The sequence below is a fragment of the Colius striatus genome, chromosome 18, assembly GCF_028858725.1.
Source record: "Colius striatus isolate bColStr4 chromosome 18, bColStr4.1.hap1, whole genome shotgun sequence".
NCBI lineage: Eukaryota > Metazoa > Chordata > Aves > Coliiformes > Coliidae > Colius > Colius striatus.
The window spans coordinates 142,466-168,481 of record NC_084776.1 but is presented as its reverse complement, the minus strand read 5'-3'; the positions used below and the strand labels follow the sequence as shown (position 1 = coordinate 168,481).

At 44.6% G+C, this 26,016-nt stretch overlaps 1 protein-coding gene and 1 long non-coding RNA gene across 7 annotated transcripts in view; one reads left to right on the top strand and one right to left on the bottom strand.

Moving 5' to 3' along the window:
- Positions 1-21,665, bottom strand: part of CSNK1D (casein kinase 1 delta) — a 27,344-nt gene extending 5,679 nt beyond the window's left edge. For 2 of the 6 annotated variants that reach the window (XM_062010458.1, XM_062010457.1), the window contains exons 1-8: positions 16,398-16,706; positions 11,188-11,298; positions 10,167-10,315; positions 9,477-9,705; positions 8,938-9,108; positions 8,117-8,265; positions 7,426-7,597; positions 3,751-3,890 (exon numbers count right to left, since the gene is read on the bottom strand). In XM_062010458.1, the coding sequence (XP_061866442.1) occupies positions 3,751-3,890; positions 7,426-7,597; positions 8,117-8,265; positions 8,938-9,108; positions 9,477-9,705; positions 10,167-10,315; positions 11,188-11,298; positions 16,398-16,473 (1,197 nt within the window). In that variant the 5' untranslated portion in view covers positions 16,474-16,706. Of the gene's footprint in view, positions 1-3,750; positions 3,891-7,425; positions 7,598-8,116; positions 8,266-8,937; positions 9,109-9,476; positions 9,706-10,166; positions 10,316-11,187; positions 11,299-16,397; positions 16,707-19,196; positions 19,416-21,124 lie in introns of those variants that run through there. The other 4 variants (XM_062010460.1, XM_062010461.1, XM_062010463.1 and 1 more) reach the window with 4 other exon arrangements.
- Positions 21,623-26,016, top strand: LOC133627149 (uncharacterized). The gene is made up of 4 exons (XR_009819964.1): positions 21,623-22,042; positions 23,571-23,876; positions 24,027-24,142; positions 24,808-26,016. It is a non-coding gene; the product is annotated as an uncharacterized LOC133627149 (long non-coding RNA).

The window sequence follows — 26,016 nt, the reverse complement described above, 5'->3', positions numbered from 1 at the left end:
TAACATTTAAAGACTATGTAAAGAGACTTAGTGAATAAGTCATTTGTAGACCTAAGAGCAGAAGGATCTTTGAACAGCTGGAATGATTTTCTGCACAGATCACATCTCTTTGTTGTACATAGACATGTAGCTGAGGCTTGCTAGATCTGAATACACCACCTAGAAATGAATCCATTTTTGATGGAAAGGGCCAGATGATGTACTTTTTAAAAGTTGTTTCGGTGGCTAATTGCTTTCATGTAGACTTCCAGTTTTTTGGTTTTCTTTGAAGGTGAGTGGTTTTATGCAATAGGTTTTTCACACATTTTCTACCTAAATATCAGTTTTTGTTAAAATCATTGTCTCTAAAATACTACACCTACTAAGTCCAGATGATCTCTTACCTTTCAGACTGATTTCAAACTCTTGCATTGTACAATGTGTTTTCCCAAACTCAATTTTTATGGCTCTGTGTTACTTAAAATTTTTCAACAACTTAAGATACAGAGAACCGAACCGAGCATAATATTCCGGCATCCATCTCATTAATGACATGAAATAACCTCTCATTTTCTGTTCACTGTCGTATCACACACAGAGTCAAGGATGAAATTACGCCCTTTCGTTATGACATCAACCTTTTCAACCTTACATCTGAAGACTCCTCAGTCACTGCATACCACATACAGGACAAAGGGCTCCGCTCCTTCATCCTCATAAGGTTTTGGAGTGCTGCAGTAATATACATTTTATTCGAATAGGCTTTACAGGACTGCCCAGCTCTCACTAATGTTTATCGCTATTCAACATCTCACGACCTCCAGGCTTTCAGCTGCTGCGTTCACTTTCACGTAAAACAACATGTGCCACAGGATTTATATAATTTCACCAGAAACATATTTCCTGAACCAATTCATATGCATGCTAGTTGTTAATCCAATAAACACTCGCTACTCAGCATTACAAAGTGGTAATCTTTCTAGTAAGAATGATTTAGGCACTATGCGGACAGTAGGCGGGGAATATACGTGATACCTATTTTGCTCTCCTTACCAACTACCATTTTCCTGTGAGCATTCACATTTCTCTGAGACTTATCTTCCACAAGACAACTTGGGTTCTATACAGAATATCTGTATGTCTAGCTTTACTGAATCAACGCATCCAAATAAAATAAAAAATCCAATTTATCAGGTTATAATTAACAACTCTAACAAAAGTAATTCTTAACATGACATCTATAGATCTCGCATAGTAAACTTTAAAAGCTGCTTTCTACCAGGAGCATGGTCTAAGCACTTCCTGAAAAAGGAACAGTGATAGCATAGTTACTTAAGGCTTACAAAGCAAACTCACACACTCTGGAACGAGCACGGAGAAACAGCTGCTGTTTTTTATCGTTCTCTCATAAGAAGCAGTACGGATGACATTATACTACAGAGACACACTGTTACTCAGTGTTACTCCCCTCACCGTGAGGGGAGATCAGCAGTGGTTCGCCACCTTGAGAAGAACTAAATGAATACAACAGATCACGAATGATTAATTTGAACAAACTCAGGGGAGATCCCCACTGTTCCAAGTATGGGATCACCCAGTTGACTTCTTTACAATCCCAGTGGCAGCCCAGTGGGGATCTCCTCTGAGTGGGCTGCCACTGGGATTGTAAAGAAGTCAACTGGGTGATCCCATACTTGGAACAGAGTGACAAAACAGTGTGTATGGAAATGTGCCATTAAGCCAGACTGTACTGTTTGCCCACACCACAAACTATGTATCTGGATATCCAAAGACTACTCAAAAAACTCTCACAGTCCTACACAATCTCAGAATATTCCCATTTTAAGAGTTAGGCAGAACCAAAACATATCTGCAAACTCACCTGGATTACTCATACTGTACAATGTTTAGAAAAGCATCAAGTGCACACTGAACTACGTGTCAGTAATATAGCAAAAAATTTTAAGATGTACTCTCACCTAACATAGTTAAGTAACATCACTGCACTTAATTCTGCCGCTCCCATTAATTATTTATCTGACTGGTAAAAGAGACAAAGCATCTGGGATGTGTCCAGAATGCCAGAGACAAACCCTGGACCTACACACTTTGCCAGGAAACCATTTTTATATTAAAGTTCAGGGGAAACTTGGCATCAACACCTCACAGAACAGTCGAGGTCAGACAGGATACCTGGAGATCGTCTCGTCCAATCCCACTATCCCACGTGCAGTCAACTGGAGCAGGCTGCACAGGACCACGTTCAACTGGGTTCCAAATAATTCAGAAGACAGAGACCCAACAACCTCTTAGTGCAACCTGTTCCAGTTCTTGCCCATCATCATAGTAAAAAAGCTTTTCCTGATGTCTGCACCCACTCTCTGCCATCCACACACTACATATTGCACTAAATATCAATGTGAGAGTTTCCAGTGGCAAGAACTGTAGTGCAGTGAACAATTTAAGGCTGCAGAAACTGCCACCAAAGGCAACACAGAAAATCTCACCCATCTCCTACACTCAACCGGTCATTACTGCTCCAAAACCATTCACCCCTTGTGCAAGCACAAGCGTTTGTGCAGCTACATGGTGAAACAATTAATTCAGCTGAACACTAACCCCAAAAAATCCAACTTCACTTTTGTTACAGCAGAATCGTTTCTCCAATCTAGTTCTCCAATCTCAGTCTTCATTAGAGATACCCACCTGGCCTCCATCTAGCAGTAAGATTTTCTAAGTAAGAACATGTACTACTCAAAACAATTAACTCTGCCAATTAAATGACGCAGCCAAAAGGAACCAAGTTCAATTTTTTTTCAAGATGCTCTGTCAACGAGGAAGAAAATGAATCGATGGAAAACATTATGCAGCTAGAATTCCAGCACAGCATTGAGGTGTGATGGGAAAACCTCCAGGTGACTGCACCAGTACCCATAACAGACTGCTCTCCCAGTAATATTGCAGCATGCCTACAGTATAGGCGAGTTCCTGTTCTGTAGGTAAGGCTGAAGGTAAGCTGTACAAAGCCAGGTCACACCCTACTTAGGACAAATCTGTGTCAATACCCTGGAAAAAGAATGTTTCAGCTATAACATAAAGAGTTAAAAATATATTTAAACATTGTTTGTGAGTCTTAAACAAAAGCATTACTAAAATCTCTTTGCTAAGTCACTGTGACCAGCAAAGATGATTTCAGTGTTGACTACAGGTATGAATATCATTCAGCCTCCTGCCATCCTCCTCGAATGAGCCTTCTGTGACATAACCATCATCCACGTACGTGGCTTTTTATCAGCTCTGAATTATCGTACTGCACCACAGTGTACCTTCACTTTTGCACTTTTCTGTTCTTCGCCATTTCTAGTCTATTCTGCACCAATATTCTCTGCTCTGTCGAACTTGAAACGTGACTCACAACTGCCTCTAACTTATTCCGCTTCCTCATTGATAATAGATTTGAGAAGACTAATGAGCTAAGGAGCTAATCACCGCAACTGTAGGTAAAAATGCTGTATCTCTAGGACTTTGCATTATGTCATGCAGCAATGAATTAATACTATTGTATTTCGTGCTTATTGCTGGTAAGGTAAAAAAAAAAAAAGACACTTTCTTTACAGTAGTCTACAGCTCCATCACAAAATTCAGTTAAAATGTCAAGTATTTATATGAGTAAACATCACGTGAATAATCAATACGAAATCACATTGATTGGTTCTTTCAGCAAATTAACTCATCAACCTCATTTTTCCATTACACAGCAATTTGTTTTACCTGCGAAGTTGACATGCGAGAGGTATCTTGTCGGCCTGTTAAGTCAGACGACGAGATATTGACTGGGGCACCACGATGCAATCTCATACTCACTTTCCTTTCTCGTTCCATACCAGATACCGGCCGAGGAGAGGTGTTGGCTGTGAGAAAAATCGCATTAGATTCTTGTAACAAGAAATAAGGCCATTAACACAGTCATGGGAAAAACTGCACTCTCGCTGTTTGCATATAAAAACCTCCAGAGATAAACAAGAGAAATCAAGGCCTTTTTTTTACAATTAACAGAAATCTGAGTAGCAATTGGGAGGTCATGAGCATATGCAGTTACCTTCAGGGTAAGAGGGAGAGAAAAAAAAACAAACTAAAAAGCCTAATACTGATCAGAGACAAATACCAATCAGGCTTCCTAATTCTAATTTTGAATTTCCAACAATTAGGGACAAACTGCAAATTATAGTAGTCTACAAGATGCACCTATTCAGGCATTCAGAACTCCTGGCTGAAAGGCTGGTTTTGGATTCTACGACAACAGATCCTTCCCTGGGGACTATAGCTTGATAGGATAGGATGGGATTCATCTCTCCCATCAGGGCACTGCGGTATTTGGGAGTAGGCTAGTAAACTTAATAAAGAGGTCTTTAAACTAAGGGACTTGGGGGGTGGGAGTAGAAGCAAAATAGAACAAGCTGTCCTCTCTAGCCGGGAAACAGGGTGGGACAGGGAATGCGTTATTAAGTGCCCTTCATCCGCACATTGTCCTGAGACGTGGAAGGCTGACTACCCTTGAGGGAGAGCCAAACCGGGGAGGAATCTCCTGAACCCGTCCAGGGAAACCTGCGTGTTTGAGTAAGACCCTGTGCTGCCTCTACACCAATGCACACAGCCTGGGGAATGAGCAGCAGGAACAGGAGATGTGGGTGCGGATGCAGGGCTATGACCTCATTGTGGTCACAGAGACGTGGTGGGATGGCTGCCGTGACCGGAGCACGGCCATGGATGGCTATGGATTGCAAGGAGATGGAGTTGCCCTCTATGTGAGAGAGCAATTAACGTGTACCGAACTCTGTCTGGGTGGGGATGAGGAGCGGGTAGAGTGCTTACGGGTAAAAATTAATGGGCAGGGCAAGGCAGGCGATATTGCTGTAGGAGTTTGCTACAGGCCACCTGATCAGGAGGAGGAAGTGGATGAGGCCTTCCACGAACAACTGAGAGCTGCCTCACGATCACAGTCCCTGGTCCTCACAGGAGACTTCAACCACCCTGATATTTGCTGGGAAAGCCACACAGCCAAGCACACGCAGTCCAGGAGGTTCCTGCAGATTGTTGACCACAACTTCCTGTCGCAGGTGATCGAAGAACCAACGAGGAGGGGTGTGCTGCTGGACCCAGTACTGACAAATAAGGAGAGTCTGGTTGGGAATGTGAAGGTTGGAGGCAACCTCAGCTGCAGCGACCACGAGATGGTAGAGTTCAAGATCCTGTGTGGCAGAGGCAGGACCATGACCCTGGATTTTAGGTGAGCCGACTTTGGCCTGTTCAAAGACCCGCTTGGACAGATTATCACAGGATATGATTCTAGAAGGTAGAAGTGCCCAAGAGAGCTGGTCAACCTTCAAGCACCACTTCCTCCAAGTCCAGGATCAGTGTGTCCCAATGTGAAAGAAAGGAGGAAAAGGAGGTAGGAGGTGTCCATGGATGAGCAAGGATCCGCTGGGTCAACTCAGGCAGAAAGCAGCATCTGTGAGAGGTGGAAACAGGGGCTGGCTTCTTGGGAAGAGTATAGGAACATTGCCAGGGCATGCAGGAGTGCAACTAGGAAGGCTAGAGCCCTTCTAGAATTAAATTTAGCCAGGGACATTAAGGACAGTAATGAGGCATTTTTCAAGTACATCAGCAGCAGAAGGATGACAAGGGGGAATGTTGGCCCCCCGCTGATCAAAGAGGGTGCCCTGATGTCTGAGGATGCAGAGAAGGCTGAGGTACTGAATGCCTTCTTTGCTTCAGTCTTTACGGCTAAGGCTGGCCCTTGGAAAGCCCAGTCCTGCAAGGATAACAGGATGGCCAGGACAGCAGAGGACTTGCCCTGGGTGGAAGAGGAAGAGGTTAAAGACTTGTTGGCCAAGCTTAAGGCTCGTAAGTCAATGGGTCCTGATGGGATGCATCCTAGAGTGCTGAGAGAGCTGGCTGATGTGATTGCTAAGCCTCTCTCCATCAGTTTTGAACAACTGTGGAGGACAGACGAAGTGCCTGAGGACTGGAGAAAGGCCAATGTCACGCCGGTCTTCAAAAAGTGCAAGAAGAATGACCCACGAAACTCCAGGCTGGTCAGCCTCACCTCCAGTCCCTGGAAACGTGATGGAACAACTCATCCTGAATGTTATCACTAAACATATGAAGAAAAAGATGGTTATCAGGGGGAGTCAACATGGATTCACCAACGAGAAATCCTGTTTGACCAACCTGATGCCTTCTATGAGTGCATAACCAGCTGGCTAGATGAGGGGAGAGCAGTGGATCTCATCTACCTTGACTTCAGCAAGGCTTTTGACACTGTCTCCCACAACATCCTCATCAGAAAGCTCAGGCAGTGTGGCTTGGAGGAGTAGACAGCGAGGTGGATCGAGAGCTGGCTGAATGACAGAGCTCAGAGAGTGGTGATCAATGGGACAGAGGCGAGTTGGAGGCCTGTGGCCAGTGGAGTTCCACAGGGATCGGTTCTGAGGCCAGTCTTGTTCAACATCTTCATCAGCGACCTGGATGAGGGGACTGAGGGTACCCTTGGCAAGTTCGCTGACACCAAACTCGGAGGACTGGTTGATTCCCCAGAGGCTGTGCTGGCATGCAGCAGGATCTCAACCGGCTTGAGAGTTGGACAGAGAGGAACCTCCTGAGGTTCAACAAGGACAAGTGCAGAGTCCTGCATCTGGGAAGGAACAACCCAATGCACCAGTACAGGCTGGGGGTCGAACTGCTGAAGAGCAGCTCTGCAGAGAGAGACCTGGAAGTCCTGATCAATAAGAAACTAAATATGATCCAGCAACGTGCCCTTGTGGCCAAGGCAGCCAACGGCATCCTGGGATGCATCAAGAACAGTGTAGCCAGCAGGTCAAGGGAGGTTCTTCTCCCCCTCTACTCTGCCCTGGTGAGGCCTCATCTGGAGTCCTGTCTCCAGTTCTGGGCTCCTCAGCACAAGAGGGACAGAGAACTTCTGGAGAGAGTCCAGCACAGGGCCACCAAGATGACCAGGGGACTGGAACATCTTTCATACGAGGAAAGGCTGCAGGAACTGGGGCACTTTAGTCTAGAAAAGACTGAAGGGGGATCTTATTAATATTTACAAACGTCTAAATGGTGGGTATCAGGAGATTGGAGCATCCCTTTTCTCTACAGTAGCTAGTAACAGGACAAGGGGTGATGGGATGAAGCTGGAACACAAAAAGTTCCACTTAAATATAAGAAAAAAACATTTCACAGTGAGGGTGATGGAGCAGTGGAACAGGCTGCCCAGAGGGGTTGTGGAGTCTCCTTCCTTGGAGGTCTTCGAGACCCGCCTGGACATGTTCCTATGCGACCTGATCTAGGCTGATCTGCTTCTGCAGGGGGGTTGGACAAGATGATCTCTAAAGGCCCCTTCCAACCCCTACCATTCTATGATTCTATGATTTGCTTACTTACCAGCATGTGAAGTTGGGGTAAGAGGGGCAGGAGGAGCTACATCTTGCGTTCCTCTCAGCCTGCCAGATGCAGTGGAGGGTAACCCACGCACAGCTGGATTTCGTGTATGTCTCAATCTCTCCTCTCGTTCTCGTCTTTCATGTTCAGCATCTTCAGCCGCTCTGCTTGCACCCTATGAGTCAAGATGAATGAACAAAAAAAATTCTGAAAATAAAGAAGCAGACAACCAGTGAACTGAATTTTGCTAGGACATTCAAGATTTTGTTTTAATTTCTCATGAACTGCCATAAATTTTGTTCATAAAACTGCTAGGATAGTCTTCAAAATGCTGATGTATGCATATAGTGTTACGGTAGCTGGAGACCTCCTCAACAGTTGCAAATGATCCGTGCTGAAGATCAAGGTGGAGAAAACAGTAATTCTGCAACCTAGCCTGGCAACTGTCCTGAAGGAGGTATCTCAGAAGCCTTACACATTTAAAACTGTGTAATTTCCAACTTAGTTGTCATTCAACCCTATCTCGTGGCTTCTGTACCTCTTGCCTTTCCTCATTTTTTTTTTCTAGACAACAGAGCTTCTGGGAGGAAAAAGGCAATACTGAAACTGAAAAAATAAACATAAAATACCATTACAATTAAAAAAAAAAAATCCCAAACCAACAGTACTTTTGAAAGCTACGTCAGCTACTCACAAATTTCAGCATGTTCCAGTCAAACACATAGTCGTAGGAGAACCCTTGTCGGTGGAAGAGGTTTCTGAATAATTGCCTTAGATAGGAATAGTCTGGTTTGTCATCAAAGCGCAAAGAACGACAGAAATTCAAGTATGTGGCAAATTCAGCTGCAATAAAAGAAAGCCTGTTTTTTTTTTCCTTCACATTTGCTTTTTGTAACAGAATTACAAAAAAACCCAAACCCCAGTCACCCCAAAGTCAACAGGGAATCTCCTAAGTGTAAGAAAAAGAATGATGACCCAACACTAGAAATCTACTGATGGCAACACTACAGCCCGTCTATCAAGTCAATGCTGAAAAGGAAATAATTTGTCTGTCACAGAGTAGGCATAGATCTCACATCGAGAGCAGACAGGATCCAATACTAGTGTCCTTCAACAAACACTTGTGGCTGGGGGCAGGTTTAAAATTACAGTTGAGCAAAGAAAAGACTTTTTTTTTTTGCCTGGTTTTTGCTTTTAGTACATTTAAACACCATTTCCTGCAGGACATGGAACGGCATCTCTTTGTTGTTAAGTCACATAAAGATTCATGTCTGCTACCTCACAAAATCTAGGGGACCCTTACAAACTTCCCATCTAAGTCTTAGTGCCCATCTAATCTATGATTCTCTGATTCTATGAACGAGACTTAGATGGGAAGTACCACAATTTTAGATTTGTAATATTCTGGAAAAAAAAAAGCAGTAAAAAAAGACTGATAGAAATCAGCGTAAAGAAAAAAAGAAATACCACTAGAACACGAACGTGTAGGCCTAGTATCACAAAAGCATAACTTACAAGGATAGCCTTTACACAAAACCTCAATGGGTGTAGACATTTTCTTTTCACTGATACGTTCGTATTTCTGCCTCTTTGTTGCTGCTTTCAGTCCCTGCCAGGGGAGGGAGCCCAGGTTAAAATACATCAGTACATAGCCCAAGGACTCCAAGTCATCTCTGCGAGATTGCTCTACAACAGCATAAAAAAGTGGACTCATTAGGTTTCAAAAAAACCGCAAAAACAAAAGACTGTGCAACAAGACTGTCACAAAAACCCCTAGAAAAACAAGAGATAACAGAGTTACTATGCCCACAATAAAGTCATCTAGCACAAGGAAAAGCCCATCACCCTTGCAATTCTTAAAAAAATGTGCTAACTCCTGAGAATTACAAACTGACCGAATCCCACCCAATCAAGAGACAAGAGGCCAGGCACGTTGCACTGCTACTGACAGAAATAGGGCCTGTCTTCTATGTTTCTATAAACCAATACCCACTTGCACTAAAATTATGCGCATTGACACTTAAAGCTTCTATTTATTGATTTCACCAGCTCACCAATTCCAAGATGAGTGTTGATGGACGCGTAACGGGCCGTTCCCGTTAAGTTTTTATTTTCACGATACGGAATATGTTGGTGAGTTCGCGCATCTCGATACTTCTTTGCTAATCCAAAGTCTATTATGTAGACAAGATTGCCCTTCTTCCCCAAGCCCATTAAGAAATTATCTGGCTTCACATCTCGGTGAATGAAGTTCTTGGAGTGAATATATTCAATTCGACTAATCTAAATACAGAGGAAGAAAAAAAAAGATCATCATACACATTTCATTTTTTTCTTAGAACAACACTAGCAATGCTGTCTTAACGATAAAAGGCAAAGGAATTTTTTATTGTAACATGCAAAAACATCAAGGAGAACATAATTTAGAAGATGATAATAAACATTCTCTCCAGCTCTTTCCCTTTATCTATTTCACATTTGTTCCCAAAAGCTTTCTCCATCTTTCAGCAATGCAACACCTGATTTGCCAACAGCGCAGATCTGGCGTTCAAAAATCAAATTAAGACTGTAACCACTTTTGATGGGACACTTTACAGAAACAAAACTAACTTTGAGTCTTTCCATTAATGATACAGCCTATTCACCTCTAATTTACAAGAATAAAACATAGCTGGTTACAGTCCCTCAAGAAATTTCAATATCACAACACACTGCGCTATCAAATCAACAAAGCAGTTTCTTACCATCTGGTCAGCAAGTAACAAGACGGTCTTGAGACTAAATTTCCTTGAACAAAAATTGAAGAGATCTTCAAGACTCGGTCCCAACAGCTCCATCACCATTACATTGTAGTCCCCTTCAGCTCCACACCACTTAATTGTGGGAATACCCACTAGAAAAAATGAAAGAGTTTGTTCAGTATAACAATTTGATGAACACAGTTCATATACACAAATCTTCAAGGCTAGTAAGAAGAATTCTAAGAGGGACGTTACTGAAAATGTCTGTATTTACAATGAAACTCAATAGTTTATGCTACTTTAAGCCATTCAAAAATGAAAAGTTTGACAATTTCACAGCGGAACCAATATAAAATTATATAAACAGAGGTCTGAATATAGCACTTTTCCTCTTCTCCAGAAAACTCCCAGCCTTTGTGCTTAGCTCATAACTTGAAAGTACTTAGTGGGGTTTTTTGGATTTGAATGTTACGCCTTTTACAAGTATTAATACTCATGTAGTGTTCAAGACGGCAATAAGAAGCAAACTGGAAGCCTGAAAATAAAGACAATGACAAACCGCTGAATATTATTACTGCAGACTATACAAATTAACTTTGTAGCATCAAAGTCTATAAGATGACCGTAAAATACCTCTGACTTTGCAGCGGGTTGACCGAATGATGCGGGAATTAAAACATAACTACACGGAAATACACACTATCATCCATTCCTAGATGTACGATTACTGTATTTTGCACTTGAGATACTGAGCTTCAGAAAGAACTCAAGAGACTACGGAACAAAAGCAAAAAAACTACACAAAGTTTATGTCCCATGTTATTTGCAGAGTTTTAAAACATACGAGTGAGTTATCCTAGCAGAGTTCCACACAGCAGCCACAAAACTACTTCACTCTACTACTGAGGCCACCCTGTCTTAAAATTCTCAGAGCAAGGAGATATTTTTAACTCAGAAGACATAATACTAACATATATAACAAAAAATCAGTTAAATCTCTGAAGAAGGAAAATAATTTGCTTGCCTCCACCCTGCATCATTTTGTAGATTTTACTCTCGATGTGGAGCTGAGGATGTTTGGTTTTCACACATTCCAGCTTAATTGCAACCTCCTCCCCAGCAGCAATATCTGTTCCTAAAACAAGAAGAATTGAAAACACTGGTCAAAATACTTTTTTAGGATGCATTTCTTTGTCAAGACAGAAACAAAATTAATATTGACAAACTACTTCTTGATAGCAAACATCCAGCAATTGTTCAATACCTTCAGACACGATTATGTAAAAATACCTCTAAAGTCTTACATATTCTCTCAAACAGATTGGCAGTTTATGACACATCTATCAGACACCGTAGCAGGAGAAGCCAAAACTGCTGCTATTCCACTTGAAAAATAAAGAAAAGACTGCATCTTTTGAGGGGTGGTCTTTCCAGTTCCAGTTTGCGGTGGAAGTGCTCAGAATGAATGTTTATAGGTGCAGCATATACCCCTGCCAAGGTAAGATAGGCTAGGAATTCAGATCACCTCCTCTCACATCTCAGACACAGAGACTACAACTTTTCTAAATCTCAACATACTCCAGATGTATTCTGACGCCTCATGATTTTATCTGGTTGGGAGGTGGACCATTTAGAATCAAGAACTTGTCTCTTCTCTTTTCTACATATTTTTTTAATCTAATAAAATTATTGCCTCAGGAATCCAGAGACCGAAAAATTGGCTTACCTGTTGATCTAACTATTTTAACTGTAAAATCTTGTTCCTGAGATTAAGCAGCAGAGCTTTCTAGCTTTTTGCCTATAAAGTCAGGCTAACCACGGCTAACGAAGACAGGCTAACACACCTTGAAATGGGCATGACTCTTCATTTCACAAGCAACTGTTGGTGTATGGAATTATCTATGAGCTCTATCTAAAGCGAGTTTTTTTGGTTGGTTTTCTAGGTTAATAAAATGTCTTTCTGTGAGCATGCATACATCAATATTAAAGTGGCACCACTGGTACAGTGAGCTGTTCTGAGCGAACACCAGGATCAATATTTATTGGGGATGTCATAATACACCGCAAGAAAACAAACCATCTGAAGCTCACTCTACCTACAATAAGCGCAACTCAAGGTGAACAGTTCGAATATGCAAAGAAAAAGAATATATCCGTCCCATGTGACACTTAGTAACTGGTAGAACAGGCAGCAGGCTAATTTGGTCACAGTGCTGTAGCAGGATCTGGAAACTCTTCAATCTATAATCTAAAGTTTTCACACTTTATGAATGTGTTGTTTAGGTGAACTCTAAATGAGCTATGGTGCCTATCAATCCAGAAATGTAACTGGACAGATCAACAACACAAAGAGGAAGACGTTATGTTCTGAGCTAATCCCCACCTCAAACAAATAGGAGTCTTGATTTTGAATCACAGAACTCTGTGGTTTCTTGCTCATCCCTACATTTAGTACCTGTTCTCCTCAGTTCCACAGTAGCCAAGATCAGGGAAAGTGTGGACCCAAGACAATACTATTCCATGAGTGATCAGCCCCAGAGAGTGAGTTTTGGTTTGGGCTGGGTTTGGTTTCTTTTTAAATTTTCAAATTCAAAATAGACACCAATTGCAGTCTGCCTATACTAATTTTTAGAGACAGCTACAGAGTTTTATGTTTGATTAGTACAAACACAAAAACCTGCAGGAAGAATCGAGACCTTTATTAGCAGTATCGAGTTCTGCTCAACACAGTACTAAACCTTTACTAGGCAGACCACGGTCTCAACTTAGCAGGTCATCTCTTAGGAAGTTTCTTTTCCTGAGAGGCCTTTATCACCTAACGTAGCCAAGATCCTTAGCCTGAACTCCATATAAAACCTCTCATTTGAGACCTGAATTTTCGTATTAAAATAAATAAATTAAAATATCCGAGTCCACTTAAACATCCAGATGGAATTTCTAAGATCATTCCATAACTACCAAAAGCCTAGCTTCCTTTAAGGAAAATATAATATTTGAGAGGTAGCAAGAAGCAGTATTACAAGAAGAGTCAGTAATTAAAAAGCAGTAACGAGCAGTAAAATGAGAAGTCACCATTTGTAAGCGAAAGCCTAGTCACGAAAGTGTTTCCTTTAAAATGGAAAAATTCCAACGTACTTGGAATTGCGACATCCTCTCCCATAAGGAAAGTCTTGGATTTTTTTTTTCAACTAGTTTACAACACAAAAGTCATTCTTAAGAAAAAATTATATAGAGAGCAAAAATAATGAAAGCACAGCAACTGCATTGCCTTCAAGACTCATAACTATTTGACCTCGTGGACTGAGCAATAAAACAAATGCTTACTCTGGCACTCTCCCCTCACTTCCCGATGCTCTTGCCCTTGTTTTACACTGTTTATAATATCTGTGATTCCACAAATTTCATCTTTGCTTCTGGAAGGTACCTTCAAAAGACGCAGGTACAAATCACTAAATTTTATCATTTTAAAGATGTCCACACTCCTTTATTTACAACAGAGCCTTACATTTCAAAACTCTGTCCCGCTGACCCCGCTCTTCCAAGCAAGCAAAGCTGGGGCCATTCCAAGTTCCAGAAGACGTATTTTGAGGCATGAGGGAGAACAGAAGAGAATACGAAAGAACTAGGACAATAACAACAGAATCATCAACTCCATATTCCAAAGAACTAATTGAAAAAAATAAGGTCCTTCCCCTCTACTCCTGCATTAACAAAACCAACAAAAGAACGGCGGGACTGGAAACAGACAAAAGTAATTACAGAGTCACAGAATGGTGGGGGTTGGAAGGGACCAGAGATCATCTATTCAAACCTCCTTGCCGAAGCAGGTCCACCTAGATCAGGCCAAGCAGGAACGTGTCCAGGCGGGTTTTGAAAACCTCCTGAGAAGGAGACTCCACACCCTCCCTGGGCAGCCTGTGCCAGGGCTCCCTCACTTGACCAGTGAAAGAGTTTTTCCTTATATTTAAATGGAACTTTTTTTTGTTGTTCCAGTTTCTTTCCATCACCTCGTCGCAGTTTCTTTCCATCACCCCTTGTCCTGTCACTAGATAAAACAGAAAAAAGTGCTGCCCCAACTTCCTGACACCTACCCTTTAGATATTTGTAACTATTAATGAGGACCCACCCCCCCAGCAGTCTCCTCTTCTCTAGATGAAACGGCCCCAGGTCCCACAGCCTTTCCTCATAAGGAAGACGTTCCAGTCTCCCGATCTGATAATGTAATAATAAGATCTTCCTTTTCAAAGCACAGAACTGAGATGGAAATTTACATTGAGATATCTACAAATTCACTAGGGGCTATCAGAAAGCATATGTACTTAAAAAAAGAGAGAAATAACCCTGACTGCTGAAAGAACGTTAAAAGTTATTTTAAGGCCTTCATGTCCTACTGCACAATCTGAACAAATAAGTAGAAACCCGTTAGTTTTTCTTTAAAAAAAATTCCTTTCATTGCCACAAAAAGCACAGATTTCAAGTGCCTGTTGTACCAGATGACAGTCGTCAAACCAACTGGGCCTCTACAAAAGGCTTCAGTTTTTGAGAAAAAGAAATCCATGTAACAGCAAGCTCTAAAAGTAAATCCAGGCTGGCTACTTAAAGAGATAAAAAGGAGAAAAAAATGAGGATGAGCAAATCCTGTGCAAAGTGCATCACGGCAGTAGTACCAATATACAGAGAACTATTAATTCCTGTGCAGCTTTATCGGTGTGGGCTGTACACATAAAGATAAAAATGTTTATTTTCCTTGCAATTTAAAATTATACTATAATATAAACTGACTTGCCTGAGCAGCAGCTAAAAGCTAAAGTAGGAGTTTATCAGATCATCTAAGAAACTAAATTTCAGAACTGAATCACTGTCTTAATCTACACCCAAAATCCCAATGGTAGCTAATGAAGACTTTCTGCACAAGCGTTACCCCCGTCTCTCTCACGACAGTCTTTGACCTTTTATGCAAGCATTGCAGAGAGAAACAAACACATTCTCCGCCTCTAGACAACCGCAGGCCTTCAGCTAAAAACACAGATTTTTTTCACCAGGCATACACAACTAGTTTTTCATTATCTGTAAACAAGCAGCTTTAGCTAACCAATTATTTTGGAAAGAGAGCTGTGCACTGCAACATGAAGCACTGCTGTCTAGGATGAAAAACCACCTCTCATACTGCGTATGCTGCCAAACATACCACACATATTAGTTAGTCCCTCCAGACGTATGTCATTAACATGCCTGAGCCCCTGTAAGTTCCATCTTCCCTCTCATCCCGCCCCCAACTTTTTTACTTTCTTTTCTCAGTTACCACAATTTTCAAACGCAGAGTACTCGTTTCTATGTGGTAGGCTATACAATTTATATATCTCTAGATTTAACACATGATTTGAGAATTTGCAGAATATGTTATTTTAAAAACATTTGCTTTCAAAACTTACCCACCATTGCTTGTCATAATCATAAAGGGTGAGCCGTTACGACAGCGAGCTACATAAACAGACAGGCAGAGACAATGCCGATGCTGCAAATTTTACAATTTCATAGAAATCACGGGAAGGCAATAAGATATACGCAATAAGGTATTAAGACTGCATTTAAGCAACAGGATAGCCAAACTACAAGCATTCTTTGAAGGATCGGAGAAGTTCTTTTTAACGGTAATCTCGTCAACTGTAGCTGTGTAATTTTTTTTAGGCTTTGCGGGAGAAACAAACATCCCCATGACGGCGATTTTTCCCAGTCAACTGCAGTGATGTTTAACCCTGATGTACACGGTTCTTTCCCAAAATATTTTTCCGAACATGGTCGGTATTGGGTTGGAGTTGTTTCGGTTTGTTGGGTTTTTTTTTTTCCAAATGAGAGGATTTATACCCTTATTCCTGGTTTACAGATCAAAAGATTAACGGTGTCCAAGGTCACAAGACAACAATGGGAAGAGGCAGCTAAATAAGCCAAAATTCCCGACTTCTGCGCTGTCCAAATTAGGACACGATGTCAACGGAATCTGTCGCTGTGCCCCTAGCAAGGTAGTTCATATTAAAGGGCATCTCTTGGACGGCAGCACAACCTGCGCTCCAGACAGGGTGAAATGAGGTCTCGGGGGTTGCCCCCGGCCCAGCATCGCCGGGGGCTGGGAGCTGGCACGGCAGCGAGCAGAGTCCACCTCAACCCCCGGCCCCCGACGCTCTCCACAGAGCCACAGACCCGCCAGGTACGTCCCCAGCGACACACTCGCCTTACCCAGGTAGATGTCCCCGAAGGAGCCACTCCCGATCTTTCGGCCCAGTCGGTACCGGTTCCCAACCCTCAGCTCCATGGCGGCTGCTCGGTTCGTGCCCGACCCGGTTCTGTTACTTTGTCCTCCCTGCCGACTCGCGCTCTGCTGCCTCACAGCCCTGCGGTTCCTGATGCCATCGCGCCTTTGGTCGCACCGCTCGCTAACAGCGACACAGGCAGCACCGGCACCGTAACTCCTGGGAAGGATGGACGCGGATTCCCCACAAGACCTGCCTTCAGCCACTTCGGCTCCGAGCCGCCATACTGCGTGACCTCACTTCCCTAGCAACGGGGGCGGGGCGCCGCGGCGCTGGCGGGCGGGCGCCGTCCGCTGTGGCGCTCAGGCGTGGCTGCCGGCCGCGCGCCCCTCGCCTGTCTAGCCGGAGCTGCAGTGTGCGCCTCGCGGTAAGCGTTAGGGCCGTAGCAGGAGTATTAGGCTACGTGAGTACCTGGGTACCCATGTTTTTCTGTAGAGGGTGGTTGTTAGGGGCCTGCAGCGTCAGTGCACACGGAGGAGTGAGTCGCCGAATGCACGCATTAGGAAGCTGATGGGACCGTCCCATCCCTCTTCAGGTGGCTGGCATGTGTAGCATATTCCTCCCTGCACTATCAAGGTCTGAGTCCTGCTGCGTAGAGAGCGATCGAATACCAGCAAAACATTTTACATGTCAGGATGTGGTATCGTAGAGTTTTCCTACGGAAGATGGCTGCGTTTTTTGCACGGGAAGTGTTTCTAAAGCACTGCTGACTCAAAACTGGAAGGGATCTTTGTACTGAACATTGCAGGGCTTTGGCTGTTTTTCTCCCAGTCACGCCTGTATTCTCTGTGATTAGGCCAGCAGGACTGCTGAGGTAATTACAATGCCCCAAAATCCCATATATTGAGAGGAAGACCTATGCAGCTGTGCTCCATCCCCAGCCCATTGCACCACAGTCCATCTCTCTGGGCATTCAGTTTTGTTCATTCCCACCGCTCCAACTGCTCAGATGCAAATGACAAAGCTCAGGACAGTTTCTGGTGACTTCTTATTTTCAGCCCTACCCTCGTGTTTTCCACCCCATGGGACCTCTTGTTTTGGAGCCAGAGTGACTGGGCTGGACTTGCTGGCATTTACAGCAAGTCATTCCCAGTGAAGCTCATTACTACCAGTACAACATTAAATGATGTAGTCACATCCTATCCAACAGAACTTCATATATCTTAATATATATTCGTTACATATTAATACATAATCTGAAGTGATTTATATATATTTAAGGAAAGCTTTGTGTTCCACGCTGAACACAAAGTGCAGAGCCACACCAAAGGACCAGGCTCCTCGGTGTACCACAAACCCAAACCAGAATACGGTTTTCATTCTCCTGCCACTTCTTTCCCACCGGTCCCATCTGCTCTGCAGCAATGGCCACAGGATGTGGCCGTGGGGGTGCATGGGGCGAGATAAACGCCGCAGCAGAGCAGTGCTAGGCCCAGTAACTGGTTTGCACGACTGGAGCATTCAAGGGGCTTTGCGGTTTTGGCATTGCCCGGTGGCTGGGTGGCCAGTCCTGTGTGTGGGAGGCACAGGTGCAGCGCCGTGTGGGGTTCCCTAATTTTCTATCCAGGAACCCCAACTGTGCTGCGGTGAGTGTGTCGTGCAGATGCTACAGACAGCTCTGCGTCACCTGCAGAATAACATTCTCTGTACCAGGGGTGTGAGACCCACCCCGGCCTTTCAGCATCACGCAGCATACGTGCTGCGGCACAGCCGTCCCTGCCGCTGCTTGCCTGCGTCCCTGCAGTCACAGCTTCTGTTGGCCAAGGGAGTATCTGCGGTTTTGCTCCTCCAGGAATTTGGGGTTCCAGGAAAAATAGGGGCCAGTGGAGCTGGAGGGCAAAAATCTCAGAGTGCCCAACCTGGGCTGTGGCACTTGTCCAAATGCCATCATGCCGTGGGGTGTCTGTGGCTTCTTCCCGCCAGCATCCCTGGTTTCTGGTATTTTAATTTCTACAGTTGTTAGTTATGTTAAAACCTCCAGAATGAAACTCGAATAGCAGCGACCAGAACCATCTGTGAGAGAAAGTGACCCCCAGCCTCTGGCTGCTGTGCAGCCCCCTTAAGACAGTAATTGCTCCCACCTTACATGATACTGGGTATAACCTAAACGGAGGGGAGACTGTGATATTACTAAGGGAATTATTTTGAGCTGGTGAGAAAAAAATATTTCAAAAAGATAGGGAATTGGCTCAAAGAGGAGGTGGGAGAGCCTCTGGACCCATAACCAGTCGTAATTGGGACTACGGCAGACCAAAGGGAAAGGCTGCTCATGAACAAGCATTGCAAAACTTAGTAGAAGCAACATGGGCCTGTGCTGAAATAGGAGTAAATCAGACAAAGGTGAGGGAATACTGACAAAAAAATGGATGAACACCCCAGCAATTATTTGGGGAGACTCAGGCAAGCTTTATTAAAGTGGAGGGGGACTTCCGTGAGGCACTCGCTATCAGCTTATTTGTGGGACAGGCAGCCCCAGACAGCCAGAAATAGTTAAAGAAACATCTGCTGGGTTGACAAGGACAAAATACACCACAGCTACTGAGTGTATCAATGTTTGTATATGACAGAAGGGGAGAGAGAAAAAAATAAACAGAGGAATAGAGGCAAAAGAGAAGTTAAAGAAATAGCAGGCAAATTTATCGGCAGCAGTGCTGGCAAAAGAAACTGCAGGACAGGAATGGAGAATGGGCTCCCTGGGGAAGGAGGAGGATGGGACTGTATTGACCTGATGCCGTGTGTTCTGTACCAAGTCCACGGTGGAGAAACCCAGGAGCAGCTCGTGAACGTTATTCCTGTGGGAACTTGGGACACATGCAACGGGACTGCCTTCTGCGTCCTCATGGAGCGGTGCAGAAGGACCAATGTATCGATCTGATCAGCATTCCCAAGCAAGTTCCCAGTGACTAGAAGAAAGTCCAGAAGCGGTACCGGTTACATACTCCCTCTGGAAAACAAAAATCAAATCAAGAAGGACATATAATGCAGAACATTGAAAGTAAAGAAATAGTATTCCTGGTAGATGCTAATGCTACCCTGTCGCTCCTAAGTTATGTACCCAAAGGATGCTGTGCAAAAGACCAAGTATTGGTAGGAGGCATAGCAGGGCAGGCAAAAAGGACTCTTGACTAAACTTCTAATGTCACTGGACATTAGAAAACAAGACCATTGGAATGAAGAGAGTATGAGGAAGACTGGTACTTGCTGAAGACTCGACAGGGTGTCTCTTGGGAAGAGCTCTGTTGCAGGCCTTCCATGTGAAAATAAGGTTGCCAACAGAAGGGACAGATTCAATTATTACGAGGGTGAATGTGATAAAAGAAAATCAAAATCTAACTAAAAGTGAATTAGAAACACTTTCAGAATTGAAAGGAGTTGCAGAAATATTGTGGAGTCGTGCAAGAACATATGAGGGATCATCAAAGTCGGTGCAACCTCTGCAGATAAAAACAAAGGGAAGGTGTTCCCCCAGCAATAAAACAGTAACCCATCCCCAGTGACACATGTCCAAGTATTCAAAACCAGTTTTGTGAGGTTTTGATAAATGGTATGGTCACGAAACATTAATCTCCATACAACACCACCCTGCTCCTTGTTGCAAAAAATTGAATTGATGAAGAACATAACACAGTAGATAGATTTGTACAGGACTTCAGGGAGATTAAGGAACGTGTCATAGTACCGCATCCTGCAGTACCAGACTCGTCAACCATTTTACTGCAAATTCCACAATGGGAAAAATTCTTCAAATTAAGAGATTTAGTGCTGCATTTTTCAGCAAACCAATCGAAGAGGAGAGCCACACGATTACCTCGAGGTTTTACAGTATCACCAATTATATTCTTGCAAATTTTGAAAACTGAGGCAGAAGACACAGAGCTATCCAGATATTCAGTATTGGTATAACACATGGATCACTTTTGATAGCAAGTAATGAAAGAGATAGCTGTTAGGTAGACACGGTGCATTTATGTATAAAACTAACATCCAAGTTACAGCTGTGTAAAAGTAAATATTTGTTGGGCTTTATTTAAAAGGAAGGCCAGAGGTTAAAAGATCTAGAGAGAACTGAAGCAATTACTACCTGTAGGATATTACTCAGTTAAGATAGATCCCATCACAAATGGTACTCCTCAGTGTATTCCAGCAATAGCAGCAGTAGCTGAGATGGTAGGAAAAAGCCATCTTTTGATTTCAGGACACCAGTATCTACCCGTGCCCCACAAAGTAGAATTATTGAAAAAAAAAAAAATCAACTGCAGCTCTGTCCCCAGAAAGAGCACACAGACGTAAACTTATTTTAGCAGCAGCCGACGACGTAACTCTAAAACACTGTCATACTTTAAACCCTGCTACACTCTCATCGAGACAGGATGCCACTCCCCACCATGACTACTAGTAAAACCCATGTCTTCGCTCCCAGGTAGAACTCAAGGAAAACCAGGATATAGTAAATTTTATCAGTGCACAGTAAAACTGAACTTTAAAAGCATTTATAACCCAGTTTGGGCATCACGAACAATTCCCACTTAACAGCTGCAACATTAAATCTGTGCAATAACGGTGTCGCAGCAGCACCGTTGTAACAACAGCAGGAGGAGGACCCGCGGCGGGCAGCTCAATGTGATCATCCCTCACCGCAACGATGGTACTTACACCTCCTAGTCGGCCTCCTGAGCGACTCTGCGATGACAGCAGCTATTCCATCCCGTCTCCGTTATTCGGGGTTTCGTCCCCGTGCGTCCGAGGATCCAGACGCGGCTCCTCCCCGGGCGCGGCCGCGGGAACAGGGAATGAGCAAACGAGGCCGTTTCGGTAACTTACCGTTACCTCACGGAACGCCCGCGGGACAGCTCCTGTGCCTCCGGCCCCGTGGCCTTCGCGGCGAGAGGTACCGGTACCGCCGCAAAGCAGAGCCCCGGAGAGATGCGACCTGGGGGGAACCGGCACCGCCAGGGCTCCGACGGCGCTCCGCACCCGCCACTGCTGCCCGCAGAGCGCGGAGAACTGACGGGCGCTCCGCCATCTCGCGGCGACAACCCCGCGCTGCACCGACAGCCGCCACCAACGCGTCGGCACCGGCCCGTGCCGTCACGTGCGCTTCCGGCAGCCCCGGAAGCGCCCCCTCGACCGCGAGTTCCTGGGGCCAGAGCGGCGCCTCATTCCGAGTCGCTCAGTCCCCCAGGAGCCGCACTCCATGGATCTCAAGTCCTCCACCAAACAGGAAGTGCCGCTGAGGCTCCCGGAAATGACACTCTCTGGACAGGGCACCTTTCAGTCCTCCCAAGGGCAGGCTCCGTGGGCCTGAGGTCCTCCAGCTGGCCCGGCGCTTGTGGGCTCTCCGCAGCAGAAGCTCCGCGTGCGGCAGTTCCGCCAGAAGCGGAGGAAAGCGCCCCAAAACCGGCCAGTGTAACGGAAAGAAGAAGACCCAACGCAGAGCTTCCCCTCAGGCCCGAGCGGGGCCGTGCAGCAGGCCGGCTGCTGTTGCACTGTTGCTGTTGTTGATTTTGCTGCTGTAAGAAACAAGTTTTCTCGTGAAATACTCAGGTCGGACTCTGCAGTGAAGCACTTCCAGTAAGCGTTCTTGCAAGAGCAGGTGTCCTAGCTAGTAGGCACACCTGACGGGTACAACATTCGGCTTTTTATTCCCTATCCCGGCCGCAAGGTCCCTCCCCCCCGTTTCCCCATTGATTAGGTGCTTCCCGAGGCGCCTACAGTGCCTTCAGGGGATACCTGGTGCTTTTTATCTTAACGCCCGTACCCCCACAGTCTTAAGATTTAAGACTCATCAGCCAATCGCTTAACACTACAAGGAAACAGATAATGGTAGAAATTCTTTGTCTTAATGTCTTTGGCTCTATTCCTGCAAAAACAACAGCAACATTTCTTACACTGCTATTCCAGTTCACCTTGTTCCACCCTTGTCTTAATCTTGTTCTTTTTCTTTTTTAAAAATATGTCAGCCTTTATCCGATATCTGTTCCCATTTTTAACCTTTTTGACTGCTGGGTACTCTCTCCATTGGAAAAGCCGGAGTTTCATGGCACTAGATGGGGTTGCAGCACAGAAGCTGCAGGGCACTGCGGCCCTGAGGGTTTTGCAAAGCCAAGCAAGAACTCTGTGTTCGTCTGGGATACTGCAGGGCTTCCCACCCTTTTTCTGGCATCCACTTGTTTTTTTCTTCTCATTTCTTATCTTCTGGCTGACTATTTTCATCTTTTTTACAATGTCTCTGTGATCTTAAAAGGGGATGAGTAGTGTGGCAGAAAATAAAGCCCCTTGTGTTCTAACTCTCCTCACCCAAGGTGGGAGCTTAGGTGCGGCTTGGTTTCAATTTTGAGCGATGCCAAATTTGCCACGATTGGTCCTGTCGCATTCACCTTTCATGAACTCACATTTAAAGGATAGAGCTTACAAAAAATTCAGGGTGCAGGCTGAAGGAGGAGTGGTGGCACCTTGGAGGTGGGTAGCCTTCAGGATGGAGGTGTGTTTTGCTTTATTTGAATTAAGACAGAGCCCACTGGCACATTCATTCCCCTGTGGGGTCTCAACTTGCTGCAGGGTGCAGCCTGTTTTTCTCCCAACTTCCCAACCACTCGTGACCGTCCTCCTTTGCCCATTAGGTGAGGGTATAGACTTCCCCATTCCCCTGCTCTCTCTAACATATACCCTGCCTTATGTCATACATTAAATGTCTCTAACTCCAACCTTGTGCCACCGAGGGCAGAGAAGTTGATATTGATAAACCTGTTAAGTGTATGTACTGAGCTAAAAGCAAACAAGGGTCAAATAAGTTCTGATTGGTCCTTTCAGCCCCTTTGCTGCACAGCCTGGTTTTGCAAAGCTCTGATTGGTGCTGTTAAGCCCCCTTGCTGCCTCTTTATTGGTGGAGTCACCACTATCTGTGATCCCATCCATTTCATAAAACATGCCCTTGGTGAGGCTGGGAGGCAGAGGTTCAAGTTCAATGGTCTTGATAGTTTTTCACTTCACAAAGTACTATCCTGCATGGTTTAGGTTGGCATTTATTTTCTCGGTCTATACTCTGGGAAAGCCAAGTTTAAATCATTACTATGTGATCAATATCATCCTTTCTTGGCAGGCTGCCTCTTTCCATCCTGTGCTTTACACACTGTAAACCTGAGGCAGAGAAGAAATCACACTGCCACTCCACTTCCAGCCTTTACAGCTCCCGGTGGAACGCCCCCCTCCTTCCCTGGTGTCGATGATGAGTAGCAGGCAGGAGCCAGGTGTATGAGCCACGGTCCCCACCCAGGGAAGATTATTCTGCTCCCGGTCTGCCCTGGAGTCAGCATGCTGCCGATGTCTCTCTCGAGAACCTGACTGAAGTTAATCTGTTAGGGAAGGTGCATTTGGACCTCAAGCAAAGCAGAGAATGCCAAATGAGGTAAGAGCTTTCAGATTGCTCCAGACTGAGCTGAGAATATTTTAGAAAGTAAACTTGGATAGATATTTTTTGAGGTCAGCATATTTGTATTGAGCATTCAGAGGCAGCGAGAGGATTTAACAGTGTGCCATTTCTTTCTTTTATTCCAAGTGCACTGCGTTTTGCTGGAGTTCCTCCTTTGGTAGAACCCAATACCTTCTGTTTGTCAGCACTCTTGTCATAAGCTGTGTGAGTTGCTAGTGTCATCTCCTTTAGTGGGACCGGAGGTAAGATCATCTCCAAGGGTTTAGCATTAGTATCTTGAATGAATCTGTCCCTGTCATTCTGGCTGGGTTCTTTCGCATCCATCGTCTCTTTTAGGACAGTAACTTCTCATCACGGGCTGTTAGCTTCACCTCTTTATGGGGCTGCCGTAGAGCCTCCTCGCTTCAGAGTCACAAACTTGTAGGTCTTTTTGCTCGATCACGTCTTTGGTCCCAGTGTCCTTCTCGCCAAGTCTTCTCACTTTTGCGTCACATTGCCCACATTCCACGTGGTATCCATCTCTGTGTGCGTACATTTGGCTCGGAGCCGCTCTGCCCGGGGTTGTAGAGTCGGGCCGGGCAGATGGGCACCGAGTGTAGGTCTCTAAGCCTCGACCATTTCCGCAGCGGTTGTAGAGTCCCGTCAGAAGGACCGGGCGGTGGCGGGGCGGGCAGAGGGTCGCTTTCGTAGCAGTTACGGAAATCACTTGAACTCTTGGAGATTGTGGCTGTTCATCAGCAGAGAAGCAGATGGAACATTCAAGGCTTTAAGGGTTCCGGGTGAGGCCTGACATTAGGGCTTTTATTGAATGGCAAGGTGGATTTGGACTCTGAAGGGAAAGTAGAACTCCAGAACTGTTTGTCTGCAGCTCAGCATGTGGGCGACTTGCGTTCTATTTGTTTTTCAGAGGCAGAGGGACAAGATGAGCCCCGAAGAGCGACATCAGGGCGAGCAAAGCGCCCCGGCGCCTTCATCTCGCAGACACATTTCGATACCACAGCTCAGCATCCCCTGTGCCCAGGGTCAGGGTGGCAAACTCAGAAAGTATAACGAAACAGAATTTTATTTTAACAGGATGATACGATTGGAATAGGACGTATGTTTTAGTCACAGCCTCAATCAGGGTAAATATATAGGGTTTGTGCTTAAGTTGGTGAGGGGTTAAAGGAACACTTACTACATGATATTAGGACTGTAGCTACTACTCATTGTTAATTGAACAAACAGTTTAAAGCTGGCTTAACGATTACTTATGTAGTAGAGATTAATAGTACTTACCCTCTGAAGCTGACTGAGAGAAAATCACCCACTGTCAATGACAGGGGTATCTTGGAAGGGTGTCTGCGCTCAGAGGGGAGTTTTCCAAACACGCTCCCAAGAAAAGTACGGGGGAATCCTCGACCTCACAGAAAGGAGACAAGGTTTTATCAAATGTTTTGTGTTGTTTTTTTTTCTGTCCCACATCTGAATTTATCTACCTTGCCTCCCTTTTTAAAAATTCTTTCTCAACTGGTAAGTATCTTCTAAATTTTTAAGTTTACATTATGTCTTTGTTTAGTTTGTTGTGGCTGCTTTTTTTCCTTACAGAGAGACTAACAAGAGGACCAGCTTGTCAGGAGCTTATAGTAAACCATTTGCTTTGCAACCAGAGACGTTTTAGAAAAGGGATCTCACAGGACCCAATTCTGTTCTGTCATTCTATCCTCCTTGGGACATAGCTCCAGTAGAAGACAGGTGGTACAGACTAAAAGCACGGAACTAAACATGTTATGCAGAGGGGGTTGAAAATAATTACTTAAACTATATATAAGGCTGTGAAGTGTTGGAATAGACAAATCTCTCTATTTATTTTATATATAAAGGGCACTGAGCCTCAAAGCAGACTCACCGCTGGCATTTCTGCCAGACGCAAAGGCACAACCCTTTGTCGCCTTCTTTACGCCCTGGGGCCACTTTTCCAGCTGTTGGGTCCGGGGCAGAGGGTAATGTGCTGTGGGGCTGAGGTCATGGCCTTCTGTTCCCGAAGAATGCAACCCGGGCTGCTTAGATTTCTGTTCTGAATGTCCATTTTAGTTCACTCATGCTAATTTTCAATGTTTTTATTATTTCCTTAATC